The 26,510-nt window shown below is 40.3% G+C and overlaps 1 protein-coding gene across 1 annotated transcript; it reads right to left on the minus strand.

Annotated features, from left to right (window-relative positions):
* Positions 1–759: 759 nt before the first annotated feature.
* On the minus strand, positions 760–9,953 carry OTOL1 (otolin 1). Its single transcript, XM_032406277.1, has 4 exons — positions 9,590–9,953; positions 5,623–5,712; positions 2,290–2,361; positions 760–1,658 (listed from the first exon to the last, which is right to left on the minus strand). Exons 1-4 carry the CDS (start codon positions 9,951–9,953, stop codon positions 760–762), a joined length of 1,425 nt encoding a protein of 474 aa, XP_032262168.1.
* Between the last annotated feature and the right edge of the window lie 16,557 nt (positions 9,954–26,510).

Below are 26,510 nucleotides of genomic sequence, written 5' to 3' on the forward strand. Positions count from 1 at the left end.
AGTTTAGCTAGTCTTTAGCATTCTTTCTGTGTATTCTCCCTGAATTCTACTAACATGGGAATAGCTCCATTTTGTTGGAAGGCAATCCTAACAGTTTCTAAACATTTGAGAGATACCCACCCATCATGTGTCACTTGTTAGCCTTACACTCACACAGAAAAGAGTTGCACACATTGATACGAGATATAGAAGATATTCAGTAAGAATATATTTATTAATTACAGATGTCAATCATATTTCCATACAGGTATTATCTAAACGGCATGAGAAATGCCATTATAATGCTAAATGAAAAAAAAGCTAGCTACAAAGTTAATAGATACGTACTTTCAAATACATATAAATATATTCTTTTAAAAAGGTGATGTCTTAAGGGACACCTGGGTGGCTCAGTTGGTTAAGCATCCAGCTCTTGGTCTCTACGCAGGTCACAATCTCAGGGTCGTGAGATCAAGCCCCACCTAAGGCTCTGTGCTGGGTGTGGAGCCTGCTTAAGATTCTTTCTCTCTCCCTCTCCCTCTGCTCCTGTCCCATTCTCCCTCTCTTGCTTGCTAAAAAAATTTTTTTTTAATTTTTAAGAAAAGGTGATGTCTTAAAATAGGCATAATAATTGACTCTAGGGGATATAATTTCTTCTTACTTTTTCTGCATTATTTTTATAATTACAAAAAAAATAATGAGTTACTCTTTTTAATCGTGCTACCTTATGTTGCCTGACTTATTCCACTGAACCTAAACTACAGTGTTGGAGACACAAGTTTATGGTGAAATTCCAGAATTTTCCTCTGGGTACAAAAGGAACCCGGTAAAAATGCTGTCATCCTCAGGGCTGACATATACCCCGTTCCAATCTTTTGAAACTTCCAACCAGACTTGGTCCCCTGCATTTAATTTCAGGATGATGAGGAAAGAGGCCTGGTCTATTTCATGACCATAGAGCGTTTCTCTGGATTTGAACCTCTTCCTATTCCAGGCCACCAGGCTGATGTGAGCGGGTCGACCCCTCACAGTGACGTGGTAGGAGAAAACATATGCCCCAGGAATACTACAGTTAAATTTGCCGGTGATGGGGCTGTAATTCCCTTGGTCATTATAGAGAACCTTGTCAAATTTGATAGGGATGTTGGGAGGAGGGAAAGGCTTTGATAAAGCAGCACTGAAAGCTGACCGCTGGACTCTGGCTACCTCCCCCTTGGAGCCTTTGAGGCCCCGAGAGCCCTTCTTGCCAATAGATCCTCGGATTCCTTTGCTCCCAAGCTCACCTTTTGGCCCTGCAGGTCCCACAAGACCAGGGGGACCTAACTCTCCCTTTTCTCCTTTAACTCCTGGATCCCCTGGGGCCCCGGGCAGGCCATCTGGGCCACCTTTGCCTTCCGTTCCAGTATCTCCTTTGCTACCTTTTTCTCCTTTCAGACCCTCCTCCCCTTTTTCTCCTTTTCGTCCCCTCTCCCCAGACTCTCCGCAGTAGCCCTTATCCCCCATCTCGCCCTTCTCCCCCTTGGCCCCAGGCTCTCCATTCAAGCCTGGTGAGCCCACAGCCCCCCGGTCTCCTTTATCTCCTTGGGTACCATTTGCACACGTGTCCCCCTTGGAGCCTTTTTGTCCTTTCACTCCCGCCAGTCCGATGTTTCCTCTATCCCCCTTAGGACCAAGGCCACCTGAAACGGAAAATTAAAATAATGTTTAAGGATCACATAGACTATGAACAGAACCCTATCATCACCGAGCTCACGGAACAGAAACGACACCTCATGCCTGGGACTGGAAACCTGACTCTCGCCGCAGCCGCGGCTGTGCCGTTCAGATCACGCTGCTCTCTCACACGGGGAAGAGTTAATGCCACCAAGAAGCCAGGGCTTCCATTTAGAGCTCATAAATCTGGTTCTTTCTTTCACTTCTAAGGCAATAAAGAGTTTCGAACTATAGTGGCCCATTATAGTCCATTACACTTTGCATTTTGGCCCCACCCAAGTATTCTCCTAAATCTCCATTACGCCCTTCCAAACCCAAAATCTTACTGGCAAAGAAACGGAAACCCACAAAGATTCAGGGATCTTTTTCCCAAGGACAGCTAGACTGAGGTCACGAGTTCAGATGCTTGTATCTAGTCTCCAAACTACCAGACCAGTACTTGCTACACTCCGGCCATCAGTAGTACACTGAATTATTAGAATAATAGCAATTCATATTCCATCTTACCTCCCGGATAACTTTAAGCACAAGCAGGAAGAAAATTAGGAGCTATGCTGTGCACATGACTGTACAGCATAGATATAGTTTATGCTCTACCTGGTTCTCCAGGTTTTCCTGGGTATCCTGGAACTCCACTTGTTCCTTGGTCCCCACGTTCTCCCTTTAATCCTGAAATGATACCAAGATTACCTTTCTTCCAACTATAGTAGCCATGATGTAACTAAGATCCATTTCCCAACCATGTCACATTCTAATGCTTCCCTTACCAAAATGCATAAAGGTAAAACCATGGAAAAATGATATACTGAGCATCATTAGGAATATTTTGTCCCAGTTGATGGTAAAACATTTAAAAGAGATTTGGGGATAGTGCCAATCTCTTCAAACAGAATTCAGATTTTCCCCCCCCCCCCCCCGCCTCACATTCACATAGCTCTTCAAATCTCTCATGAAATTCATGACATTTTGCCTTGTGTTATTTATGTATGTGTTTGTGTTTTTCTTCTTATGAATTTTGAATGACACTGAAAACATCCCCTTCTTTATATTCCCCACAATGCCTAAAAAAAAGAGTGTCACCACCATGTAAGTTTAAACAAAGAGCACAATATTCTGCAGTTAGCTAAAACTAATCATATCAAAAAACCTTTCCAGGAAAGTAAATATAAATATAGATACAAATATAAATATAAAGTCCTTGACATAGAACATAAACGAGAAACCAATTTTCATTTTGTTTGGAAAATTTTTCATACACACTTTGGACAAATCGTAGAACTGTGAGAATTTATGTTTGAAAAGAAATCTAAACATGCAGGTTTTTAGATATTTGCCAGGATACCACAAAGTGGCTTTTCATATTGGGCCTGGCTAAAGGCCCATCCTGTTACAGTACAGTCACACTGAATTTATTTTAATTATAAATAATAATAGTAATAATAATAGTTAACTCTTATTGAGCATTTCCTTTGTACCAGGTAATGTTCCAAGCTCTTAACATGATTTTTTAAAATTTAATCCAGCCTTTTAAATTCAAAATGAATTCTTATTTGATATTAATACAGCCTCTTGTATAACAGGGAGGCTCATATAATAGAGCACATGTCATTAATTGGAACATTCTTCACTTACAAAAATTTATAGCATCTCCCTTCACAAAAGGTAGAGCAGATCTTTTTATCACAGAAAAAAACTGAGGTATGAGGGGCACCTGGGTGGCTCAGTTGGTTAAGCGTCTGCCTTCAGCTCAGGTCGTGATCCCGGGGTTCTGGGATCAAGCCCCACGTTGGCCTCCCCGCTCAGTGGAGAGCCTGCTTCTCCCTCTCCCTCTGCCACTCTCCCTGCTTGTGCTCTCTCACTCTCTGTCTCTCAAACAAATAAAATCTTAAAAAAAAAACCTGAGTTATGAAAGTTTACAAATTTGCATAGAGTCAAACATGACTGCATATAACATTGGTTGGCATCAATTTGCCAACCATGTTATTTATGATATAACTAACTTTTTTTGTTTTATTTTGCTAGGGAAGAAGAAATCCTAAGTCAAGTTACAAGTCATGAGAAGAGACTCCCCCAGATTTCACAAGACGAACTAGAGAAATTCCACCATAAGCTGCTCAGCAGTTTCCTAAGTAGCTAATCCCCTCCCATTACCATTCCACATAAAGTTTACAATTTGGAAATTAACCCATAGGCCATCAGGAAAATGTCTGGATCCCTTTGGAGAGAACTGAACTCTGAATGGAAGTGAAGGACAATTCTATTGCCCATGCTTGTCAATACTCATATGCCAACCGTCACTGCACAGTTACTTTGGTTCTCAAATTCATTTAAGGAATTTAACTGCTTACACTGGATGTACTTAATCAGGTTGTGGTCAACCAGAATTGCAGTCATTCAACTCATTTATTTTTCTAACTTTCAATCTTAACCAAGAGTCCAAGCTAAGTCTGGAAGTAAAAGGAAAGTAAAGTTGCCACTTTATAGAGACTGGCTGAATGAATTTCTACTTTTGATCCTTCATCAAAGCATATTCTTAAGAACCTTATCTTATGATACTTCCCTGTTTTTTCTTCTACTTCCAGAAGTCTAGCTTCCAAAAAGTATGAATCACTGGGGAGGTTCATCACTCATCTTTATTTCACAGGGTTTTCTGCTAACATAATTCAGCCACAAAAGGATTAAATGTTTCTGAGAATGAAAATCGCATAACTGACAAGTGTGAAGTAGCTCTCTCACCTTAGCATCTTTTTTGAGTATTACTTCACTGAATGTTCTACCAGAAATGAGTTAGACAGTTTCTGAGCCATGTGGAGGGTGATGTATAGATGATATTAGGTCTTTTGACATGTGACACTGAGGCTAAAACATTTAACTTGATGGATAGATGGTATTTCTACAGGCTGGCAGTTTTCACTGAGGAATTTCTAAATGTCCCAGTGAATCTGTAACCTTCCCTCAATGTCTTGAAGCACTTAGAGAACCAGGAATTTCCCAGGGCAGGACACCCTCCTGGCTGATACATCTGTGGAATTATAGAATTTCTGAGCTGGAAAAGATCTATGAAAGCACACATAACCACAAATCTTCTTTGATAATAAATAGGGTATAAGTAAATATCTAGACTATTCCCCCTTGGTTTCCAGATAAGGAAAAGTCCAAGGTCATTCTTACAAGCTCAATTTCTTTCATTTTAATTCAGTCCTCTTCCTACCATAGGCATTGCCTAGATTTGAGCGAGCCAAAGGCCATGTCCTATTCCCCTTAGCAGAGATGCTACCCACCTAAACAGAATGTTCTATAGGATTGCCTGCTCTAGTTAGTTCTATCTAATACAAAATTAATTTGTCTCATAAGGAAGAGCTCACTCAGTAGTATATAAGAAAGGACACGCCCCCCCAGAGACTATGCCCTGTGGCTCCCAGTCACTAGGTCAGCTGTGTGGCCAATGAGAGATAGAAAAGATGTGTGAGAGCCTCCATGTATGCAGGGAGAGGGAGATGGAGAGAAAGAGAGAAATGTTACCAGGAAAGTGTAAAATTTTTCAATGGGCTATATATAAAGTTAACCTTTTTATATTGAATGTAACTTACAACATGCTTTACCAAGTTTTTGCATTTTTAAAAGTGGTTCCACCTACAGGACACCTGGGTGGCTCAGTCAGTTAAACGTCTGCCTTCCACTCAGGTCACGATCCCAGGGTCCTGGGATGGAGTCCCGCATCGGGCTCCCTGCTCAGCGGGGAGTCTGCTTCTCCTTTTCCCTCTGCCACTCCCCCCTGTCCATGCTCTCTCTCTCTCAAATAAATAAATAAATCTTTTAAAAAAATTGTTTTATCTGCAAGAATATGGTATTTACTTTGCAAGTTGCTCGCCTGAAAAATGATGCAGAACACATCTTGAGTTTTGACATGAAATCAATATAATTACCTACCCTTCTCTCCTTTTTGGCCTTTTGGACCTTGGGGTCCGACAATTCCTGGTGGCCCTGGGATCCCCATATCACCAGCCTCTCCCTTAAGACCTGGAAATGAGATTTAAAAATCATCAGGATAAAAAAAATTCTCTTTTGAAATGCATTAGTTCTGAAAAAAAAATTTTTTTTAAGCAGTCATTTTATTGAGACCAATGACTGTCAGTGTCCTAATAATAAAATCTGGGTAAGAATAGGGGCGCCTGGGTGGCTCAGTCGTTAAGTATCTGCCTTCGGCTCAGGTCATGATCCCAAGGTCCTGGGATCGAGCCCCACATCAGGCTCCCTGCTCAGCGGGAAGTCTGCTTCTCCCTCTCCCACTCCCCCTGCTTGTGTTCCCTCTCTCGCTATGTCTGTCTGTCAAATAAATAAATAAAATCTTTTAAAAAAAATCTGGGTAAGAATAAACTACCACATAACTCTCAGGACAATATTTTTGTCTGATTTGTAATTTCGTACTACCTGAATAGATAAATTGAGCCCATTAGTACTTGTCACTGGATTCGTGGCAGCAATCAAATGATTCAGGGAAGCAGTGCAATATCGAACAACAAGAACAAAATGATGATCTGGCTCTTCACCTCATGTGGACCACACTTTCAAATTGGAAGTAAAACCACAATACCTAGCACTTTTGGTTTTCCCCTTCACTCGCTTATGCAATTCTTCAGGAACTATTGCTGAGGCAGCCGTACACCAGTACCCTGCCAGGTGCTCGGCATCAGCCATCGACATCCCAGCTGTCCTTTCCCCCATGGAGCTGAGGAAGGTATCACATTGTAGTTAGTGATGTCAAAGAAAATAGGAAAGTCCTAGTATAGATTGTGGTAAGAGAACTAATTTATGGGAGCAGAGGAGACATCCCTGAAAAAATGGCATTAAGCTAAGATCCAATGAACAAATTAGGATTTTCTGAAGCAAAAAAAACCATAGATGAGTATTTCAGGAAAAACAAGTGTGGAAAAGACCACAGTGTTTTCAAGAAACTGAAAGAAGAGCAGAGTGGGTAGAGCTAATGATCGGATGAAGGAGGCTGAGAGGCAGGCTAGGGTCACACGGTGCAGGGCTCAGACGTCATTGGGTGTCCTGTCTCATCCAGGCAGTGCAGGTCCTTTCCACTTATCTGGGCCACACAGGGACCCTGAACCTAGGATAATTACCCTTCCTGCACGCCCAGCCCTGTTCGAGCCATAGGAATTCTTTCACAACCCCTGACTGGAATAGTTTATGGCCAGGTTCATTGGAAGTTAACTATAGAGATAAGTGAGCTCAATAAAATTGTACTATTTCATCTTAATTTTTGTAACTAAGGCCAATGGAGTGGAGAAAATTATATTCAACAGAATTTTTCTTTGAAAAAACATTACATTTGTTTGGAAGAAAGTGCTTGTGATGGAGGTTAAAGCCAAAGGCAAACTCAAATAACCAAAGGTGGTGATTAAGTTCTGTGTAGAAAAAAAAGGAGAGCAGAGAGGAAAGGAGTGAAGGAATGGACAGTGCAGGCAGAAGCAAGCAAGATGGCCAGTTGCGGTCCGCTGTGCAATGTCCCCCTTCCTCACGAGTCCCAAATGCCTGGTGTGGTTATACTACTGAGGAAAATGATAAAGGGCAGCACCCAGGTTGGCACAGGGAGCGCATGGAAACCACATGGGAGGGCACAAGGGGCAGCAAGGCTCCCTCATCCATCTAGGTGACACATGCGTGTGGGTGAGATTGGTATAAATACTGTAAGGCTGGACATATGGGAAGAGCAGGGGCTTGGCGCACAAACCAAATCTGACTCCACGTTCGACACTGAGAGGCAGTATAACCTCTAGAATTACCTAAAGCTCTTGGAAATGTGATTAAATCATCCACTAAAATGCAATAATATTTTTAACAGTTTGTGCAAGATTAGACACAGTAAAAAGTGCTTAATGGTTCTTGGCGCATAGTAGGTAACTACAATTATAACTGAACCAAATGAGAGAAGCTGGAGATAAAATTTCACACAGAATCTTACCTTTGCTATCTATTAGCTGTATCTATACACTTTAAGACATTTACATTCAGAAACTATTAGGCTTGTGACTTTTAAAGTCTATAATTAGTATCTACATTACAGTGGATAATGTGAATGTCATGTATGCAATGTGTTGTGTGTGTGTGTTCATGTGGCCAAGAACTGAAAGATAATGAAAAAAAAATTAAAATAGTTGTGTTTGAGTAGGTTCACTTTCATTTTCAAGTTTGATGAATGTCCCTCTTATGCTAGATCTCTAATTTTTTAACAAAACAGTATTTTTGAAACACTGGAAAAGCTAGAAAAATTGTCTATGAATCTCAGAAACAAGACCCTGTCGGGCTACTTCCCAAGATAGAAAAGGCTCCTATTACAGCTACTGGAAAAAGAAACACAGTTTATTGAGCATTTATCTTATCCCAGGTACCGCACTGAGCCTTTCTATATATATTACCTCATTCCGTCTCTTGATGACCCCATGAAGTTGGTATTATTCTTATCCCATTTTACTATTTTGAAAACTGAATACAATAGGTAATGAAGCTTCCCCAAGGTAGGACTGTGAGAGACAAGACATTCTGAGCTTTTAAACACTACGCTCTGTGCAGAACCAGGCAGACTAAAATGTATGAGCGCCCGAGGCAGGCAAAGAATTTGGCATGTCTCCAAAATATTTGTCCTATGTATTTAAAGGAGAGACTGAGCTCTGAGAACAGCCCAGCTAATCCACTACTCGGTAAAACAAAAGCTCTGATGCGACAGACCCATGGCCTTAGAAGACAGTTTAGCAACCAGCTGTGTTTACTTGACCATGCCCTTGGGGGTCTTCACCGCCCAAGCAGCTCACCAGACAGATACGATACTAAGAGAAATTCTGGTAAATGTAATTTTCTCAGTATCATTGCATTTCCAATAATGTTTCAGCAACCCAGAAATCTCTGTGCCCTGACCACTGCCCAACAACTGTACCCTTTAATTCCAGCTCTGCATGAATATTGATCACATTTCCCAAAAGGTTCCTATTATAAGATAAAATGAATGAAAAGCTTAATGAAGATACACAATTCCTGATTTTATAACTTTAAGTTCTTTCGGCAAGACACAACAAATATATCTATATAGTCATTTTTTCCCCAGGGGATAGCAAATTTGAAATTGACATTCTGATCTCAATTTTACCTGAGTACTCTGCTATATGACATGTAAAAGCTGAAATGTATTACAGTAAAACTCAGCATATGCATCATGTATATATTAAAGGTATCTGGAATTTTGAAATACGTAACCATGATCTTCAATGGAGAAAACTGTGGGGCAAGGATACAGTGTTGCCCTGGAATTTCAATGAAGAGCAAACTGAATCCTGCCGCTTATTCTCCACCTCACAGACATGCCATTTCTAATCCGAACTACAAAAAGCACTCCAGAAACCCATCAGTCAGCACACACTCTAACTAGACAGCAGAATTTTCACTTACCCTTTTTATATCAGCCATTAATGAGATAACTGTACTGCTAGGAAATGCATAATTTGAAGAACCGCGTGCCAGTCCTGGGGTTGGTAGCCCAGTGTCTGCTCTCACCAGCACTTTCCAATAGAACTTTCTGCAATGATGGAAGTGCTTGTATCCAAACAGCCCAATATAGCAGTCATTGGCCACACGTCACTACTGAGCATTTGAAATGTGGCTAGTGTGACTGAGGTACTGAATGTTTAATAGTAATCTTTATGTTTATTTTTATTAATAGCCACACATGTGGCTAACAGGCAACACAGCACCCATTTGCATTTGTCACCATGTTACACCTAGGCCTGTCACCATTTGTAGGACACGCAGAAACCCTCTGGGCAATTCTGCCTCCAACCCACCTCTCAACTCCAAGGATACACAGGTAACAAATATGGCTTTGGGTATTGTCAGGTACCTGGCTTTCCAGTCTCTCCGGGTTCTCCTTTTTGCCCTGGTACAAATGAACAACAATCACAGCAGTTCAAAAAGAAATCGGCCGTGTCAAGAGTGAAGTTTTCAAAGGGGAAGAGAGTGGCAGCACCAAAGGCAGACTCTAGGGCAAGGGGGCTTGGGGTCGGTTCTGCCATTTCAGCCACTTCCATGAAAGGAATTTCCTCTTCTTCTGGAGCTGGGCCACTGGATGGCTTGAGACCCTTCGGCATCTCTTTTCCCTCAGATTTCTTCGTAAATTTGGTATGTGGTGTGGTCTTTGCTACTGTGTCCATACCAGCGATCGCCAAAATAATTAAAATGGCACAAAGCCAAGAAAACATCCACATATTTGAGGCTGGAAGAAAGATGTAATGGGAATAAATACACCTATTACATGAGATCCAATGCAATTAGTAAGTGATATAAACATATAAGAAGGAAATATAGATTCATATATGAAACATAAGAATAAACGTTATGCATAATATAGAATGATATTTTTAATGTATTTTAATGCAAATATATGCTTGAAGCACAACAGGATATTTTATTTACTTAAAGTATTTATTATAAGGAACATTTTGCTTCAATTCTCCTTTCTGGTTGTTTTCCTAGCATTACATGTTCTAAAATATTGTTCTCAATCATTCAAATTATCTTGCCAACTAGTAAACATGATCTATAATAAATGCAACATGACTTAATAGCTTATACACCCTGTGGAAAACAAATATGTATAATTTCCTGACTGACCTCACTCAGATTTATAGGAATCAAATACATTTGTATTAGAGGGAGATGAAAAATATTGAGCTGAGTAGTTTATTCCAGTAAACTCAATTATTTCAAGAAAAAATACTGGTGAAAGAGTCCTTAAATCTACTAGGGCTAATGGTCCTGTTGTAAGAATAATTTTTTAGAATCTATTGTAATAAATGGAGAGAGAGAGAGAATAAAATACCATAAACTTGAAAATATGCTATGTCCTTAGATTCTTCACATGTCATTTAACTCTCCAATTCTTTGCTTTATAATTTGAGGAGTTTTTCTGAAAAGTCACATTTATCCTTTTATTACTTTAGTGGGGCAAAGAGTGACTCTTCTTATTAAGGCTTTTATTAACCAGAGGGATATGATATATAGTTCCCAATGAAGTGAAATTGTGAAGTTCTTAGTGGTGTGGTACCCAGCTGAGCAGTCCAGAGGCTGCTAACAGATGGCCAGGGTTAGAAATGCATGTTTTCTGGTTGGAAAAAGGAAGAGTGCAAGGGTAAAGAAAACGGAAATAAGGACAGTGATAACACCTAGTATGTACAGAGCTCCTACTATGAGTCGGTGCCTTACATTCATCAATCCAATCAGTTCTCAAAACAGCTCTGCCAGGTAGAAGACACACCATTGATCGCCTTCACGAATAAGGACACAGGGACCAAGAGGTTAAATGCCTCACTCAAGATCACACAATCAGGAAGTTGTGAATTCAGAACTGAAATCCAGGTCTGTTTAACTTCAAAGCCTCAACCCTTTCCCATGAATCACATGGCATTTATAAGGATGAGATTAAAGAACAATAAATCCAAGCATAGGATCAATGGAAGAGCTAGAGAGGAGACAGAATAAATCAGAACAGATGAGAATGGACAATGATAGGATGCTACATTTCTAAAATCATATAAAAATCCAAAAATGCTTACTTTCCTTCAAGTTGTCTTTGCTACCACATTCATCCACTCAGCCAATATTTACTGAGTATCAACAATGTCACAAGCACTGAGAAACAAACATAAGCCATGATCTCTGTCCTCAGGGAGTGTACAGTCTACCAGTAAAGATGAAAAACAACAAAAGCAAAGAGGAAAGTATGAAGGGCAAATGATCACACTGCATTTCCCCAAATATAGATCCCATGCCCCTTTCTCCCCCCAGGCCCCTGCAAGAGTGAGTACATAAACCACGGTCACCAAGCATATCTATCCAACTCTCTCTCTCAAAATAAATAAATAAATCTTAAAAAAAAAAAAAAAAGAATGAAACTGGACCGCTTTCTTACAGCATACATAAAAATAAACTCAAAATGGATTAAAGACCTAAATGTCAGACCTGAAACCATAAAAATCCTAGAAGAGAACACAGGCAGTAATTTCTTTGACACTGGCCATAGCAACTTCTTTCTAGATATGTCTCTTGAGGCAAGGGAAACAAAAGCAAAAATAAATTATTGGGACTACATCAAAATAAAAAGTTTCTGCACGGTAAAGGAAACAATCAATAAAACTAAAAGGCAACCTACAGAATGGGAGAAAGTATTTGCAAATGACATATTTGACAAAGGGTTAGTATCCAAAATATACAAAACATACAATATACACACACACCCCAAAAAATAATTCAGTTAAAAATGGGCAGAAGACAGAATAGATATTTTTCCAAAGAAGACATACAGACAGCCAACAGACCAAAGATGCTCAACATCACTCATCATCAGGGAAATGCAAATCAAAACTACAATAAGATACCACCTCACACTTGTCAGAATGGCTAAAATCAACAACACAAGAAACAACAGGTGTTGGTGAGGATGTGGAGAAAGGGGAACCCTCTTGCATTGTTGATGAGAATGCAAACTGGTGCAGCCACTCTGGAGAACAGTATGGAGGTTCCCAAAAAGTTGAGAATAGAATTACCCTACGACCCAGCAACTGCACTACTAGGTATTTACCCAAAGGATATAAAAATACTAATTCAAAAAGATACATGCACCCCAATGTTTATAGCAGCATTATCTACAATAGCCATATTATGGAAATAGCCCAAGTGTCCATCAACTGATGAATGCATAAAGAAGATATGAGATAGATAGATGATAGATAGATAGATAGATAGATAGATAGATGATAGATAGAATGGAATATTACTCAGTCATAACAAAGAATGAAATCTTGCCATTTGCAACAACATGGATGGAGCTCGAGAGTATTCTGCTAAGTGAAATAAGCTAGTCAGAGAAAGACAAATACTGTATGATTTCACCCATATGTAGAATTTAAGAAACAAAAGAAATGAGCAAAGGGGTAAAAAGAGACAGACAGACAGATAGACCAAGACTATAGAGAACAAACTGCTGGGCGGGGGGGAGATGGGTGAAATAGATGATGGGGATTAGGGAGTGCATTTGTTGTGATGAGCACAGGGTGATGTATGTAAATGTTGAATCACTATATTGTACACCTGAAACTAATATTACACTGTATGTTAACTAAGTGGAATTTAAATAAAAACTTAAAAATTCAGGCACAGAGAAGTTAAGTAGCTTGCCCGAGATCACAGTGTGAGTAAGCAATAGAGTTAAAATTAACATCTAGGCCCATTTGACTCCAAATCAGCCCATGCACTTTCCACTGTGCCACGCTGCCTGGGGATTAATGTGTGATCATTGAGGCTGCAGAAGGAACTAAGTTGAACCCTTCATGGAGCTCACCTCTAGGCCCTTCAGTAGAAGAAAGTGGTTTCCCACAGAGAAGAAACAGGAACTTAAAAATGGGAGACATGAAGAAGAGAGATGAGAAATCTGGTTCTGACAGTGGAATGTATTAGTGTGGAGCAAACAAAGTTACAGAGGGAAACAAACACATTCAACCAGAAACTAAAGAGCTACAGAAAAAAATGAGCGGAGCAACTAATATAAGGAAAGTGCTCGGTGTCCCTATTTGGGAGTGTGAATTGTCCTCATATATGTTTTCCTTGCATTGTGACTTCCTGCTTCCCAATTTAAATATAGATGTTAAAGGATAATATAGTTGGTACCTTAAGACTATGATGAAGCTTCCCAGGAATCAGAGATGAGGAAAACATAAAGCCCTTTGAAAAACAGCAAAGCAAAAGTTGATAGCAAGCTGACGGTACATATATATATTTCTTTTCAATTGGAATTTTTTCATGTTTATGCAAATACATAAAAACCTAACCAAAGAAAACTTCCACAGCGAGTTAAGCAAGTAAGGACTTCTGACCAAATTTTAAGTCACAGTAACAATAAAACATAACTCAAATGCTAAGTCTGAAGTTTAATGCAGGTATAAACCTTAACAGAGATTAGAAGTAAAGATTTAAAAGGAGGTTGAAGTCCCTGATAAACACAAATACAGTAAGCCTTTTTACTCATCCTGAAGATCGGCTGGGCTATAAGCATTTCAAGAGCAGGAAATTAGGTCTGTGTGTGTGTGTGTGTGTGTGTGTGTGTGCGTGCGTGTGTGTGTTCCCAGTGCATAATGTTTGCCAATAATACGTATCCCATAAAAGTTTGCTGAACCAAAATGAAGTAAATGTAGTAGATTGCATTATATTCTCCAATTTTCCACTCCTCCCTGTATTCACACTCTTTGATTTTGCATCATCTCCCACAAAAGAAATGAGGTCTACACTCCATACTCTTGACTTTGAGTTCAGCCATGATGGGACTTCAGCCAATAGAATGAGGATAAGTGACAGGGTGCCATTTCCAAGCCTAGGTCTCAAGAGCCTTTATGTGTTTCCACTTGCTTTCTTGCACTTTTTGGTCATTTCCATGAGAAGGATGTACATGGCCAAGCTTGCTGGTCACAGAGAAGGATGAGAGACATGTGGAGCAGAGCCGCCTCAGGTAAGCTGCCCTAGCCAAGCACAATCTGGGTAACAGTCCCCAACTGATCCACAGACACATGATGAGCCCAGGTGAGACCAGCTGAGGCCAGTCTAGATCAGACAGCCCTCATGAATCCCACAGACATATGCCAGTTATCTACCATGGTGCAACAAACTACCTGAAACTCAGTGGCTGAAAATAACCATTTTATCATAGCACACAATTTCATGGTCAGGAATTAGGTCTGAGACATCAGGCTTAGGATCCATGAGACATCAACTTAGGATCACGTAGCAGTGTTCAGCTAGTGCATGGGCTAGTCTGGAAAGGCTTCACTACAAGTCCAGTACCTTGAGAGAAATGGAAAAAAACTGGGCTCTTCAACCACCCAGTCTCTCTAGCATGCCAATCTCAAGATTGTCAAATTTCTTCAGTCATGCCTTAGGGCTCCCAAAGAGAGTATTCCAAGAACATGGAAGTGGCCAATCCATTTAGGCTATACCTGAGAATGGCACAAAAGACACTTTCATTAAGTTCTATTAGTCACAGCACTCACAGAGGCCAGCCAGACTCAAAAGGAAGGGGCATCGGCTCTCATTCTCAATAGGAAGAGTGCCAAACAATCTCTGGCCATCTTGAATCCACCACAGACACTCAAGCTATAATTTGTAAGCAAGAGAGTTTTGACAATGTTGGCAGCAAAGGCTAACTAATACCAATAGTTCCAGCCTCTGGCCTAACATCATATTTGCTGTAATTGAGACAAAACTGACTAAGCAGACTCCAGGCAGCACCGTTTTATCTTTACCCAGCAGCAGACCTCCTGTGTGCTCCTCCTTCTTATCCATCAGCCCCCATAGTCCTGGAAGTTGCACCCATTCACAGTTCCTGAACAGAGGCTGGGCCAACCCTTGTTGAGATGCTATCAGAAGGGATCTTGAAGATTCTTCAACCTTGAATGCCCCTTCTAACCTTGAGATTCTATGATGTGGTTTTATAACAGTAGATATTTCATCAATAAGTGAAAATTTCTCATAACATAAAATTTCACTCTAAATATAGGAGACATTACATTTCTTCTACTGATAAACCTTTCTCTCTCATTAAGATAGAGCCCATGCTTGGGAGAACATTCTTTGAAGATCTGTTAGTTCTTTTCCCAATAAAGGTAGGTATTTACACGGACTTAAGAGTCTACATTTGTAAAATGACTTGGCAAGTTTCATGCTGAGGCTAGGGCCATGGATTATAAAGAAATTTAGGGTATTATGCTAAGTGAAATGAGTCAATCAGAGAAAGACAATTATCATATGATCTCACTGATACGGGGAACTTGACAAACAAGGCAGAGGATCATAGGGGAAGGGGAGGAAAAATGAAACAAGACGAAACCAGAGAGGGAAACAAGCCATAAGAGACCCTAATCTCAGGAAACAAACTGAGGGTTGCTGGAGTGGTGGGGGTTGGGAGGGATGGGGTGGCTGGGTGATGGACATTGGAGAGGGTATGTGCTATGGTGAGCGCTGTGAATTGTGTAAGACTGATGAATCACAGACCTGTACCCCTGAAACAAATAATATATTATATGTTAATAAAAATAAATAAATTTACATTGAAACCCTGAAAAAAAAAGAAATTTAATAACTGACTAGCAAGTACTATACAAAGCCACTGGCTTTGTAGATAGTCAGTCAGGAGTAAGGTTCAGCTCTTCTACTTACTAGTTGTTTAATTTGGAGCAGGTTACTCTATGACTCTAAGTCTTGGTTCCTCAATTCTAAAATGGAGATAATAGTAGCTTCATTTTGTGTGGTTGTGAAACTTAATGAGATAATGCATGAATAGCTCTTAACATAGTGCCCTTAGCAACTATGGGCTATTATTTTTAGTGAGGATTAGATCTAATGAAATTAACTAGCCAGAAATAGTATTTCAAAGCCGTGACAGGTATTTCCTATTCTCATATTGTGTCAGACTGGCATCTGGCCCCATTTCCACCTTCTTTTATGTACTCCTCTCTATCTCAAGGACTCAAAGCCTGAGAAATACTTTTCCCAGAATCTCTTGTCATCAGGGTTCCAGTTTAGTTTCTGACATTGAGAGACACTTTCATAAAACATAGAAGACAGAAAAATAGCAGAAGCCATTATTCTTCTGCTGGCCGCAGTTGGAATGCATGGACTTGGGCAGAACTGAAGTTTGGCACACCAACATCATTTCCTGTCTTGGCTCTGTGGGTGGCTGTGACCACGGGCAGCAGTTTTCTGCAGTTTCTACCCTGGGCATCAAAAACAAAGTCCCAGGGGCACTTGGGTGGCTCAGTCGTTAAGCGTCTACCTTTGGCTCAGGTCATGATCCCAGGGTCCTGGGATCGAGCCCCGCATCGGGCTCCCTGCTCTGAGGATCTCAAGCTCTCCACTCCCCCTGCTTGTGTTCCCTCTCTCGCTGTGTCACTCTCTGTCAAATAAATAAATAAAATCTTAAAAAAAAAAAAAAGAACAAAGTCCCAATTCTCCGAAGGCTAGAGGCAAACCTGGCAGCTAGTGGCAGCCCTTTGCCCCTCCCCTCTTCAATGACTGCATTAGTACCCAATTACCTATACTAAATCCCAGATTTAATCCTGTACTTAATCTTGAATCCTGTATTATTCTTCTTTTCCATTCACTTTATCTCTATTTCCTTTATTATAAACTCCCAGCCTGTCTTATCCTATCTCATATCCAATCCTATATTCTCTTTCTTCTTACCCCACCCACTCCTTGGCTACCCATAACATCTTAATCCATTAGAAACTAACTGGATCCAATTATGTCCCAAAACGTTTTGTCAAAAGGTCCTTGCACAGGGGAGCCTGGGTGGATCAATGGGTTAAGCATCTCACTCTTGATTTTGGCTCAGGTCATGATCTCAGGGTTATGAGATCGAGCCCTGCATGGGGCTCCATGCTCAGTGGGGAGTCTGCTTGAGATTCTCTCTCTCCTTCTGCCCCTCCCCCCCCACTCTAAAATAAAAAATTAAAATCTTTTAAAAAAAGATCCTCCCACAATGTTTTGAGCCTACAAATGTATAATCTACACCAATGTTGTATTTCAGGTGCATTCTTGAATGCTGATCGAAGTATGAATATAAAGACTTTGAAATAATTTAAGGAACGTGGATATGTGTGGATCCGTTGTCAGGCTACAAAAATGATGACCTTTTCTGACTTTATACAGAGCAATCTTCCCCCCCTGACCTCTGTATAGTTATATAAGATTCTAAGATGGACTTTTATGTATATAGCATTCTTTTGCTATCTTAATAGTTACTTTTAATTTTTCACATTTCATTATGACCGATATTCCATGCTGTGCTCCTTCTCATACCCAAGTTTCACATCATTCTTTCATTCTTTCCATTAACAAATGTTTATTAAACACTTACTCTGAGTCAGACATTGTATTATATGCAGAAGTTAGAGCAAAAAATATCTGCTGTCAGAAAGCTTATATTCTAACGGCAGTGATAAATATCAGATGGCAAAAATGATCAATATTTCAGACTGTAATAAGCACGATGGAGGAAATAAATAGGGGTATTTGATAAAGAGTGACAGAGAAAGATTGTTTCAGACAGGTTCTTAGAGAAAGCCTATTGGAGGAAGTAGGCCTTAAGCTGATAGGAAGGCCTGAGGAAAGAGCACTGACAAATCAGAAGGAGCTAGTCACAGGAGGAGCAAGAAGAGCTTTCCAAGCAGCTGGAGCCCAGTGTGCCCTGTCACAGAGAGAGCAGGAAGGCCCAGAGGCTCTGCATGTCTGGGGTGAGAGAGTGAGAGAGAGCCTGGCATGGTTTCCCCGGGACACACCGAGTAGCTGCTATAGACCATCATAAGGATTTGGGCTTTGTTCTACAGGCTACAAGGAGTCACTGAATGTTCGAGCAGTGGAGAGACCCTGGCTGCTGTGTGGAGGGTGGTTGCAGATGAGACAAAACAGGAAGCAGTAAAAGCAAGTGGGAGCTGCTGTAGTCCAGGCGGTAAGAGACACAGAGGCTCACATTTTTGTTGCCATTATTTCACAAATTAAAAAATCAACCCCTTCCAGAAAATAATCATTATTGTATTTAATATCTATCTGAAAAGTGCATTTGCAACTTAGTTAAATTGGAATTTAACTTTACAGTTTGAGTCTAGAAGGTTTCTTAGATTGTGGCGTTAGTATGTATCACCTTGAGAAAATGAAGATAAGAGAGCACAGTAGGAGTCTACATGTGGGAAAATTCTAGAAGACTATGATTAATAATTACTTTCCCTTAGGAATATGAGATGAGGTTTAGTCATTGGTCAAGGTTTTAGTTTAAAATACACAATGAATCTGAGATAATTTTGCACTAGGCAGCGCAACCTAGACACACAAATGTTTGCATAGGAATGATGCTCGTTAACTTTTGTCTCCCTAAGACCAGAGTAATGAACCCCTAGCTGCTCTGAGTGGATTTTAGGAATAAAGTGAGATCTTAGCCCCAACTGCTGATATAACTAGCTTGAGTGGGATGAACTGGGTTGGGCTGAGAGGCTTTCCCTGTGCTCAGTTATGGAAGGAAAAGAGGCAGGGTTCTAAGACGCCTGAGCTCCAGTCAAGATATGGGGATGACCTCAGGGCTTGGTCATCCTGCAGGGATGTCGGCCTCCCCCATGAATTTCCTGCTTCAGGAATAATCCAAGGTAGAGTGGAGAGTTAGGGGCAGCAGCTACAAGGGATCACTACCGTCACACCCACTTCCTGTGTGGTCACCCTCAGGCGGAAGGTCCAGAACAAGGGGGAAAAGAAAAATGGGGAAGGACAGTTGCTGCCGCGACTTCCTTCTCTGCTGGAGAGCTACATCCATCCATTGACCGATCTTATTCTCCTTTCCTTTGTAACATGCCTGGTGTTGAGCTCTCAATGCTAAGCAACCTCGAGGGAGGATTTCCGATCAGCTGTTTCCTTCCGCCCCGTTCTTCCTGGGACTCAGACGGGCCTTCTAAAGCTCAGATTTTGAGCTCGTTCACAAATGTAACGCCATCAAAGGGAAGAAGGAGAAATTTTGTAATGGCAGATTCTTATTTCTCACTTGATTTTTTAAGGGCAACTCCAGAGTGATTGTAATCAGCTCTGATAAGCTTTGCTCATCCCTTTGTGTTGATAGATGCAGCAAAAGCACCATAATTTCTATTATCCAGAAGATACTACTTCTCCCAGAGTGTCTAAATAAGTGAATCCATTACAATTTTATTAAGCACATTGAATATCATATTACATTTCACCAAGTTAAATGTTTCTTGTATTTAACAAGGGTGCGGTAAAATAAAAACCTTTTCAGCATTTTTCTGTTAGATAAAAGGGATTGGCTTTGGTTCAGAATCTAACACTAAAAAAAAAAAAGAAAAGAAAAAGTCCAGCAGCAAGTGTGGATACTGTTTTTTTCCCTCAATGCATGCCACCACTTTCTCAGTTACTCCTCTTCTCCTTCCACCCTGTCTTAAATCAAGGCAGTATGACAGGAAGCAGAATGTTCCAAATGGCAAGTGAGGCCTGTGGCACAGGATTGGGTGCAGAAAAGGAACTGCACTCAGCAGAGCTAGGAGCATCAAAACAGGGCAGGACAAAGTAATAATTCAGGTGACTGGTTGGTGGAAATGCAAACTCACCCACATGGGTGAGTAGACAGGTTAAAAATATACATTAAATTTAGACATAAAAATAAACCCTCACGCCACATATCCAAAACATAAACGAAAGCTTTAAGGATGGGATTAGGCAAAGCCAAGAACAAAATTATTACAACTCAAATTTCATCTTTTTTCATTTTCTTCACAGGGATTCCAAGTGTCTGCCAAAGGAGTTTTCCTACTTTAGGGATAGGGAGAAAGGAGGTGGGGAGAGCACAGTATGAACGTCCACGTGCGCAGCTTTTGATAATTTTCGGGCTGATGCAGTCTGCTGGTTGTAAGACAGCCAGGGGGAGCTGTGTGTGAAAGGGGGTGGGGAGCTGTGTGTGAAAGGAGGTGGGCTGTGTGTGAAAGGTGGGGGTAGGCTGTGTGTGAAAGGTGGGGAGGACTGTGTGTGAAAGGTGGGGGGGAGCAGTGTGTGAAAGGTTGGGGGGAACTGTGTGTGAAAGGGGGTGGGGAGCTGTGTGTGAAAGGTGAGGGGGCTGTGTGTGAAAGGTGGGGGGGCTGTGTGTGAAAGGTGGGGGGGAGCTGTGTATGAAAGGTGGGGGGGCTGTGTGTGAAAGGTGGGGGGGCTGTGTGTGAAAGGTGGAGGACGTGGAGGAGATGCCAACTGGCTATACTTCCTGCTCCATTTTTCTGTAAACCCACAACTCATCTAAACAATAAAGTCCATTCATTGAAAAAAAGGAAAAAAGCAATGGAGTCAGAACATGATTGAATTGTTCACTTATTTGTTTATTAGTTGGTCCTGGTAGCAGTTAATAATCTATCAAAGTTACTGTTGAAAAACTGAAATTTAAAGTTGACATGTGCTCAGAATACTTTTTATTAATAAAGGAATTATGTCATATTACTAAATCTCTGATGAAGCCAAACTGAGTTCCATGTTAGAAACTTTCTCCATGAAGCAGAGATTTCACTGAGACTTTCCTACTCCCTTGCCATAAATGATTTATATACCCATGAAATAAGTACACACAAACCTAAGCAAACCACTTTACCTTTCTGGAGACCATGCAGAATGCCTGCTGTAGGGTATTCCTCTGTAGGGAATCACGATGGAAAAGGAGTAGTAGGTCCTCACTCCTGCTCTATCGGGTCCATCAACAATTAGCCAGAAGTTCCCTAAGGGGAGGTTCTGGGGAAGCTTCAGGAAACAGAATCTAACAGATTGGAGGGTTTTAAAGAAAAGGAGTTGGTCTTTGAAGGAAAAGGTGGTTTTCGGATGACATGCTAGATACAGAATTTCATCACTAGCAGCTTACCTTCCGTTGATAGCCTTGCTCCTTGGTGTTGAAAGATGTGTGTTGCTCCTTTCATCAGCCTACTCACATGCTCAGATGTAGGGAACTCAAATACGAAGTAAAACTACTACAAATATGGCATGAAAGAAGTGCTTTATTACAAAAATATTTCCAATTACCAAACTTCTGCTTGTCTTTAATTTCTGCAATGTGTAAGATCCTTCCCCCCTTTTTTTTTTCAACCCAGGATTCTGAACCTACTCCAGTGCTCTGACCGTCTCATAAACAGACATTTGGAAAGGCAGAAGTTTGTCAACAGACATTGTGTACATCCCAAAATATATCAGTCCCTATCCCGCCCACTGGAACCTGAACTAGTTCCCGAGCCATTAAACAATTTAAATCAAGCTTAGAGAAGGCATCATAGAAACATTTTAATCAGAAGTTACCAAGAGAAATCAATCCAGGCCTGTAGGTATTGGAGTTAGTTCCTACCCTGTCTCCAGTTCTCAAAAAATTCTTGAAAAATCCTTAGTTGCTCCTCACCACTCAAAAGGCCATTATCACTGACCTGTACCATCATTTTAAAAAGGCAGAAGCATCGAAGGATATAGGCCACACCGTATTTATCCAGGTTGTGCTGATATGCTGATCCTAGCACCTTCCTGCTTTGCTCAAACTCCGTAATTTGGCATTAGGCTCCAAGACTTCATTGTGGATCTGGGCTCTGTTAACTCCATGAGAGGGAGCCCTGAGCCTGGGTCACTAGCAACTGCATGAGATGTGGAGTAAGTCGCTTTGCCACTAGGGCTCAGTGTCCCTATATTAAAAACAGTAAGTTTGGACTAGATGAGCCAGAAATAAAGCCTTTTCTAGTTCTAAAGTAGTGAGACTCTTTTCCCAATAAATTCTGCCTAATCACAGCACTCAGTAATTAAATAGTATTATATCTTCATTTTGTCCCCTGCTCCGGGGCCTATTCTAGGACTTCAGAATTAGGTCATGGAAAGCTCTACCTGGAGCAGTGGTTCCAGAAGACCCTCTAGAGGTCAAGGGCTCTCCCAGGGAGAATTGAGAATCCCAGAATAACGGTATCTCTGATAAGCATCAGGTTTGGTATCAGCCCAGGGAAGAACAGAAGGGAATCTGTCCCCGAAAAAGCTACCAAGACGTTAATGCTTCACATCAAAACCAGCAGTCACTTTCTCTTTCAGGACAGCCTTGCTATTTAATACCCAAAAGACCAAGGACAAAGAACGGCATTGTATAAGCTCTGTAACTCAAGCAATTAGCCAGGTAATGGTCTGTGGGGTTCATTATAGCAGAATGTCAATTAAAACACTTGGAAGGAAATTATGCAAAGCCCTTAGATTTCAAATCTTATAAACTACCCAGTAAGACTAAATTATAGTAAATGTCATATCACTACAGTAGGTATCCCATAAATGAAAATAAAGTTTCTCTAATATGGACTCTTGCTTAATATCTCATAAATCCCAGAAATTGAAAAGAGTGGCCAAGTGTCTAGTCCTGATTCAACAATAAAGGAAATGAGATCAAGGATGTCATGTTTGAATTGAATATCTTCTTTCCTACCTTTGGTCTAATTAAGTAATACTTTGTATATCTCCAGTTAATTGTTTTTTAAAGATTAAAAAATATAGCTATTAGTTTTAATTTGGATTTCTGCCAATGGACCTTAAGCAGGGAGATTAGAAGAGGAATGGGTAAAATGTGAGTTTCAGAAAGCAAATTATTTCTCAGAAAGATCTTTAGATAAGATTTCTCTGTTTAATGACTTGTCTGACTTCATTCCCACAGAAGCACAGCATTTCTTTTTTTGTGTATGTGCAGATACGTCATCAGAAAAATTGGCTTCTTCAAAATAGAAAATAAATAATGGTGTTCTTTATGAAATTTCAAAAAATGCAAATAGCATTTTGCATCCAGTAGTGACTTTTCCTAAACACTGTCAGAAAGAACATGATATATAAAAATTAGTTTCTGTCCTGAAAACCCTCAAGTTTAAGCAAGCAGTTAATTTTTATTCATGAATTATAGATCCTTCAGAGAAGGGGGGGAAAATAAAATGACTAACAGATCTAGAAATGTAATGTTCCACTAATTCTATCATAAAAAGCTAAATGCATGTTGAATTTGTGTTTTTATTCATAATTGTTCTGTAAAATACCAGAGCCATAACACATTTTTAAAGCAAAATGTCTTTTCTCCTTACCAGATAATTGTTACAATAGAAACCATATTTTTCATGTGACTACCTATATCATCTCAACTGAAGATATACCACACTATTATAACCTAAACAAAAGCTGATTTTTAAGACCTTCATTGCACATCATCTCTGAAAGGGGATTAAATATTGCATGGAACCAAAATATGTAGTTCTATCCCAGTAATCTCAATATATTACAATCTGCCTTTAGAATTTATTTATTCTGCTTACCTCACAGATATTCATAAACTTAGTGACTTCAAAATTAAAAATGATCTATACTCCATACCACAACCTTCCACATTTCAAAAATCAATACAAAAAATAGATTTAATACCATAGAGGAAAGACTGCCTTCTATCAATTGCATGCTTTTATCATATCTATTCATATTCTTATTTCCTTGAGGCAAATTATATCAACAGGACTTTTTTAAGCCTGGGATCTTATTGCAAAAGGCCTGATGGAAGATAAAATAAATCAGTGTTTGTAATCATCACCTACCTTATGGATGTTTCCTTATCAGTAATCCCTCTCCTAGAAGGCACATTGGAAAATTCAATCTCATTTATCATTAGACAGGGGTCTGTTTTATTTCTTTCAAGATCTGCCCCTACCCAATGAGAGGTGAGTGCCCTTGATGAGGGGAGTGGTGACTTTTTCTGACTCTGAAGAAAGGTTCTGAAATCCGATGAAAGGCAAATGACTTGGGAATACTGAAGTCTTAGCTGTTCACTGGCCTGACCTTTTCTGCCAATCCCCTCAGCTTGAGGGATTATCTTTCATCCTAATACTTTAAGGTCATGACATCATAATGTCAAGCAACTCTCCTGTTTAGTAAATACTATATTTTTCTGAAGGATCTCCACTGGAATCTGTTATTCAGGCAGCATTTGGGTATTCAGAAGCATCTGCTTCCGTTGCTGAGTGAGCCCTGAATGCAGGAGAACAACCGCTTGGGTGACATTTCTGAACACACACACTCTCTACCACCACCCCGCCTTTTACTGCATGGACTTTCCACCCATTGAGAATTGACCAAGACTTGTAGATTCCTGGCCAGGTCCATTTCTAGGAAGATATCCTTGTCATCTTGTTCGGGACTATAATAAGATGTCCCCAAGAATTTATAAATTACAAAAGCACTATCGGCATCTTGATAGATCACTCATTCAGCAAGCAAGCATGCAAGCAAGCGAGCATTCACGAGAGCCTGCCAAGTGCCTGCTCTAGATGCTGGGCACAGAGCAGGAGAAAGACTGACAGGGTTCCTATTTTCATGGAGTTTATATCTTAATGGAAGAGACAATATTTAAAGCAAAAAGATGCAAACAGTAAATATCAAATACTAATAAGCTAGTAAGCATTATGCACAAGCTAAAATAAAATGAAGTAACGGAGAGGACCAACTGGCTTCTTTAAACTGGAAGCTCAGGGAAGACCTTTCTGAGAAGCTGGCATTGAAACTGCTGCAATCTGAATGAAAAAGAACCATGGAGGTGGAGGAAACCCGAGGATGGGCAAGAGCATCCCAAATGGAGAGACTCCGAGATGGCAACAAGCATTAGACTGTCAGAGGGACACAAAATGCATCAGAACACAGATCCAAAGAAAACCAAATTAAATCCCAGACAAGCAAGATGGTGCTATGATTAAATATCTTAACACATCTAAGACTGGATCCATAGACGAGGACTATTCAATCAACAAAACATAGAAAATGGAGTCTGTGAGGCACGAAAAGAATTAGAACCCATCCAGACAGTCCCAAGGAGCCTAAGCCAATGGGATTTAAGTATCACAGTCCCATTAGTAAGTTGATCCCCATTATGAACTGGATGCAGCTGATTAGCTTAACCAGAAGCATGAAATATTTGATTAATGTAAATCCTCTCATTCTGATTCCACACTTACCAAGTGCTTCCTGATTCTGCCCTCAGAGAAAATATGCTCTCATAAGACTTCAAATAATTCGACACGGTGATTGCTCCGGGTTATATACAATGTGGGTTTCTAATCATCATTTGGTTCCCCCTGTAACTTGCTGGTTTGGAGAAAATGCTATGGACAAACTGATACAAGTACAGCAGCCTACATGGTTCTATTTCTCCTTGTAAATTAATGGGCCTGATGAAATCTATCTGCCTCCTCCTGATCACTGCTGGACCCCAAAAATACACATCTAATCAAGCCTCCATCTAGAGTAGCCCAGCCAAGTTCTAACTGGCCTTTCCTTAGCAGCCACTGTCTCCTGATGCTGAGGATATATATATATGTCTGGAGCTACCACATCTTCATCAAAAATGCCTGGTAAGTTCAACTGGGCATGACGAAGAAAGTTCATGCTCTGAACAAGCAATCAAGCTCACTGAAGTCCATCTTTGAGTTTATCATGCTATCTGAGATCCTTGGAAAGCAAATATCAGTGTCCTCATCTATAAAATGGAGGAGTTGGGCTAGGTCTTTTTTCATTGATTTTTAACGACACAAGTAATATATTAATGCATTTTCTCTGTAAGTGCATAAAACATTAGAGGAAACAACACCCCAATTGTTGTCTCCTGCTTCTGCTGCCCCAAGGTGAGCACTGTTATCACGTATGAATCCTTCCAAACCTTTAAGCATTTATGTATGTCTACATACATATAGCTACTTATAAAATATAGTGTTGTTCACTTTATGTTTAATAAATGGTTCCACATTGCATATCTTGCTCTGTAATTTGTTTTCACTAAGCATTATATCTTGGAGATTTTTCCATATCAGAACATACAACTCTCCCTTAGTCCCTTCAATTGTTGCATAATATTCCATTATATGACTACACTCTACATTTGTTCACTATTCATCAAGTGGGGGCTATTTAGACTTTTTCTAATGTTTATCCTCTACAAAACGTTGCAGTAAATATCCTTGCTCATGCTTTATTGTGCACATAAAAGAGGGTAGCTAGAATAGCTCCAGGAAGAGGAACTACCAAATGATGGCATCTGAGTCTAGACTCAAGTTCTAGTCCCTAGACCACCTGAATCATAAGAGTGTTTATTGGGATGCCTGGGTGGCTCAGTTGTTAAGCGTCTGCCTTCGGCTCAGGTCATGATCCCAGAGTCCTGGGAT

This window comes from Phoca vitulina, unplaced genomic scaffold, assembly GCF_004348235.1.
Source record: "Phoca vitulina isolate PV1807 unplaced genomic scaffold, GSC_HSeal_1.0 scaffold8, whole genome shotgun sequence".
Taxonomy (NCBI): Eukaryota; Metazoa; Chordata; class Mammalia; order Carnivora; family Phocidae; genus Phoca; species Phoca vitulina.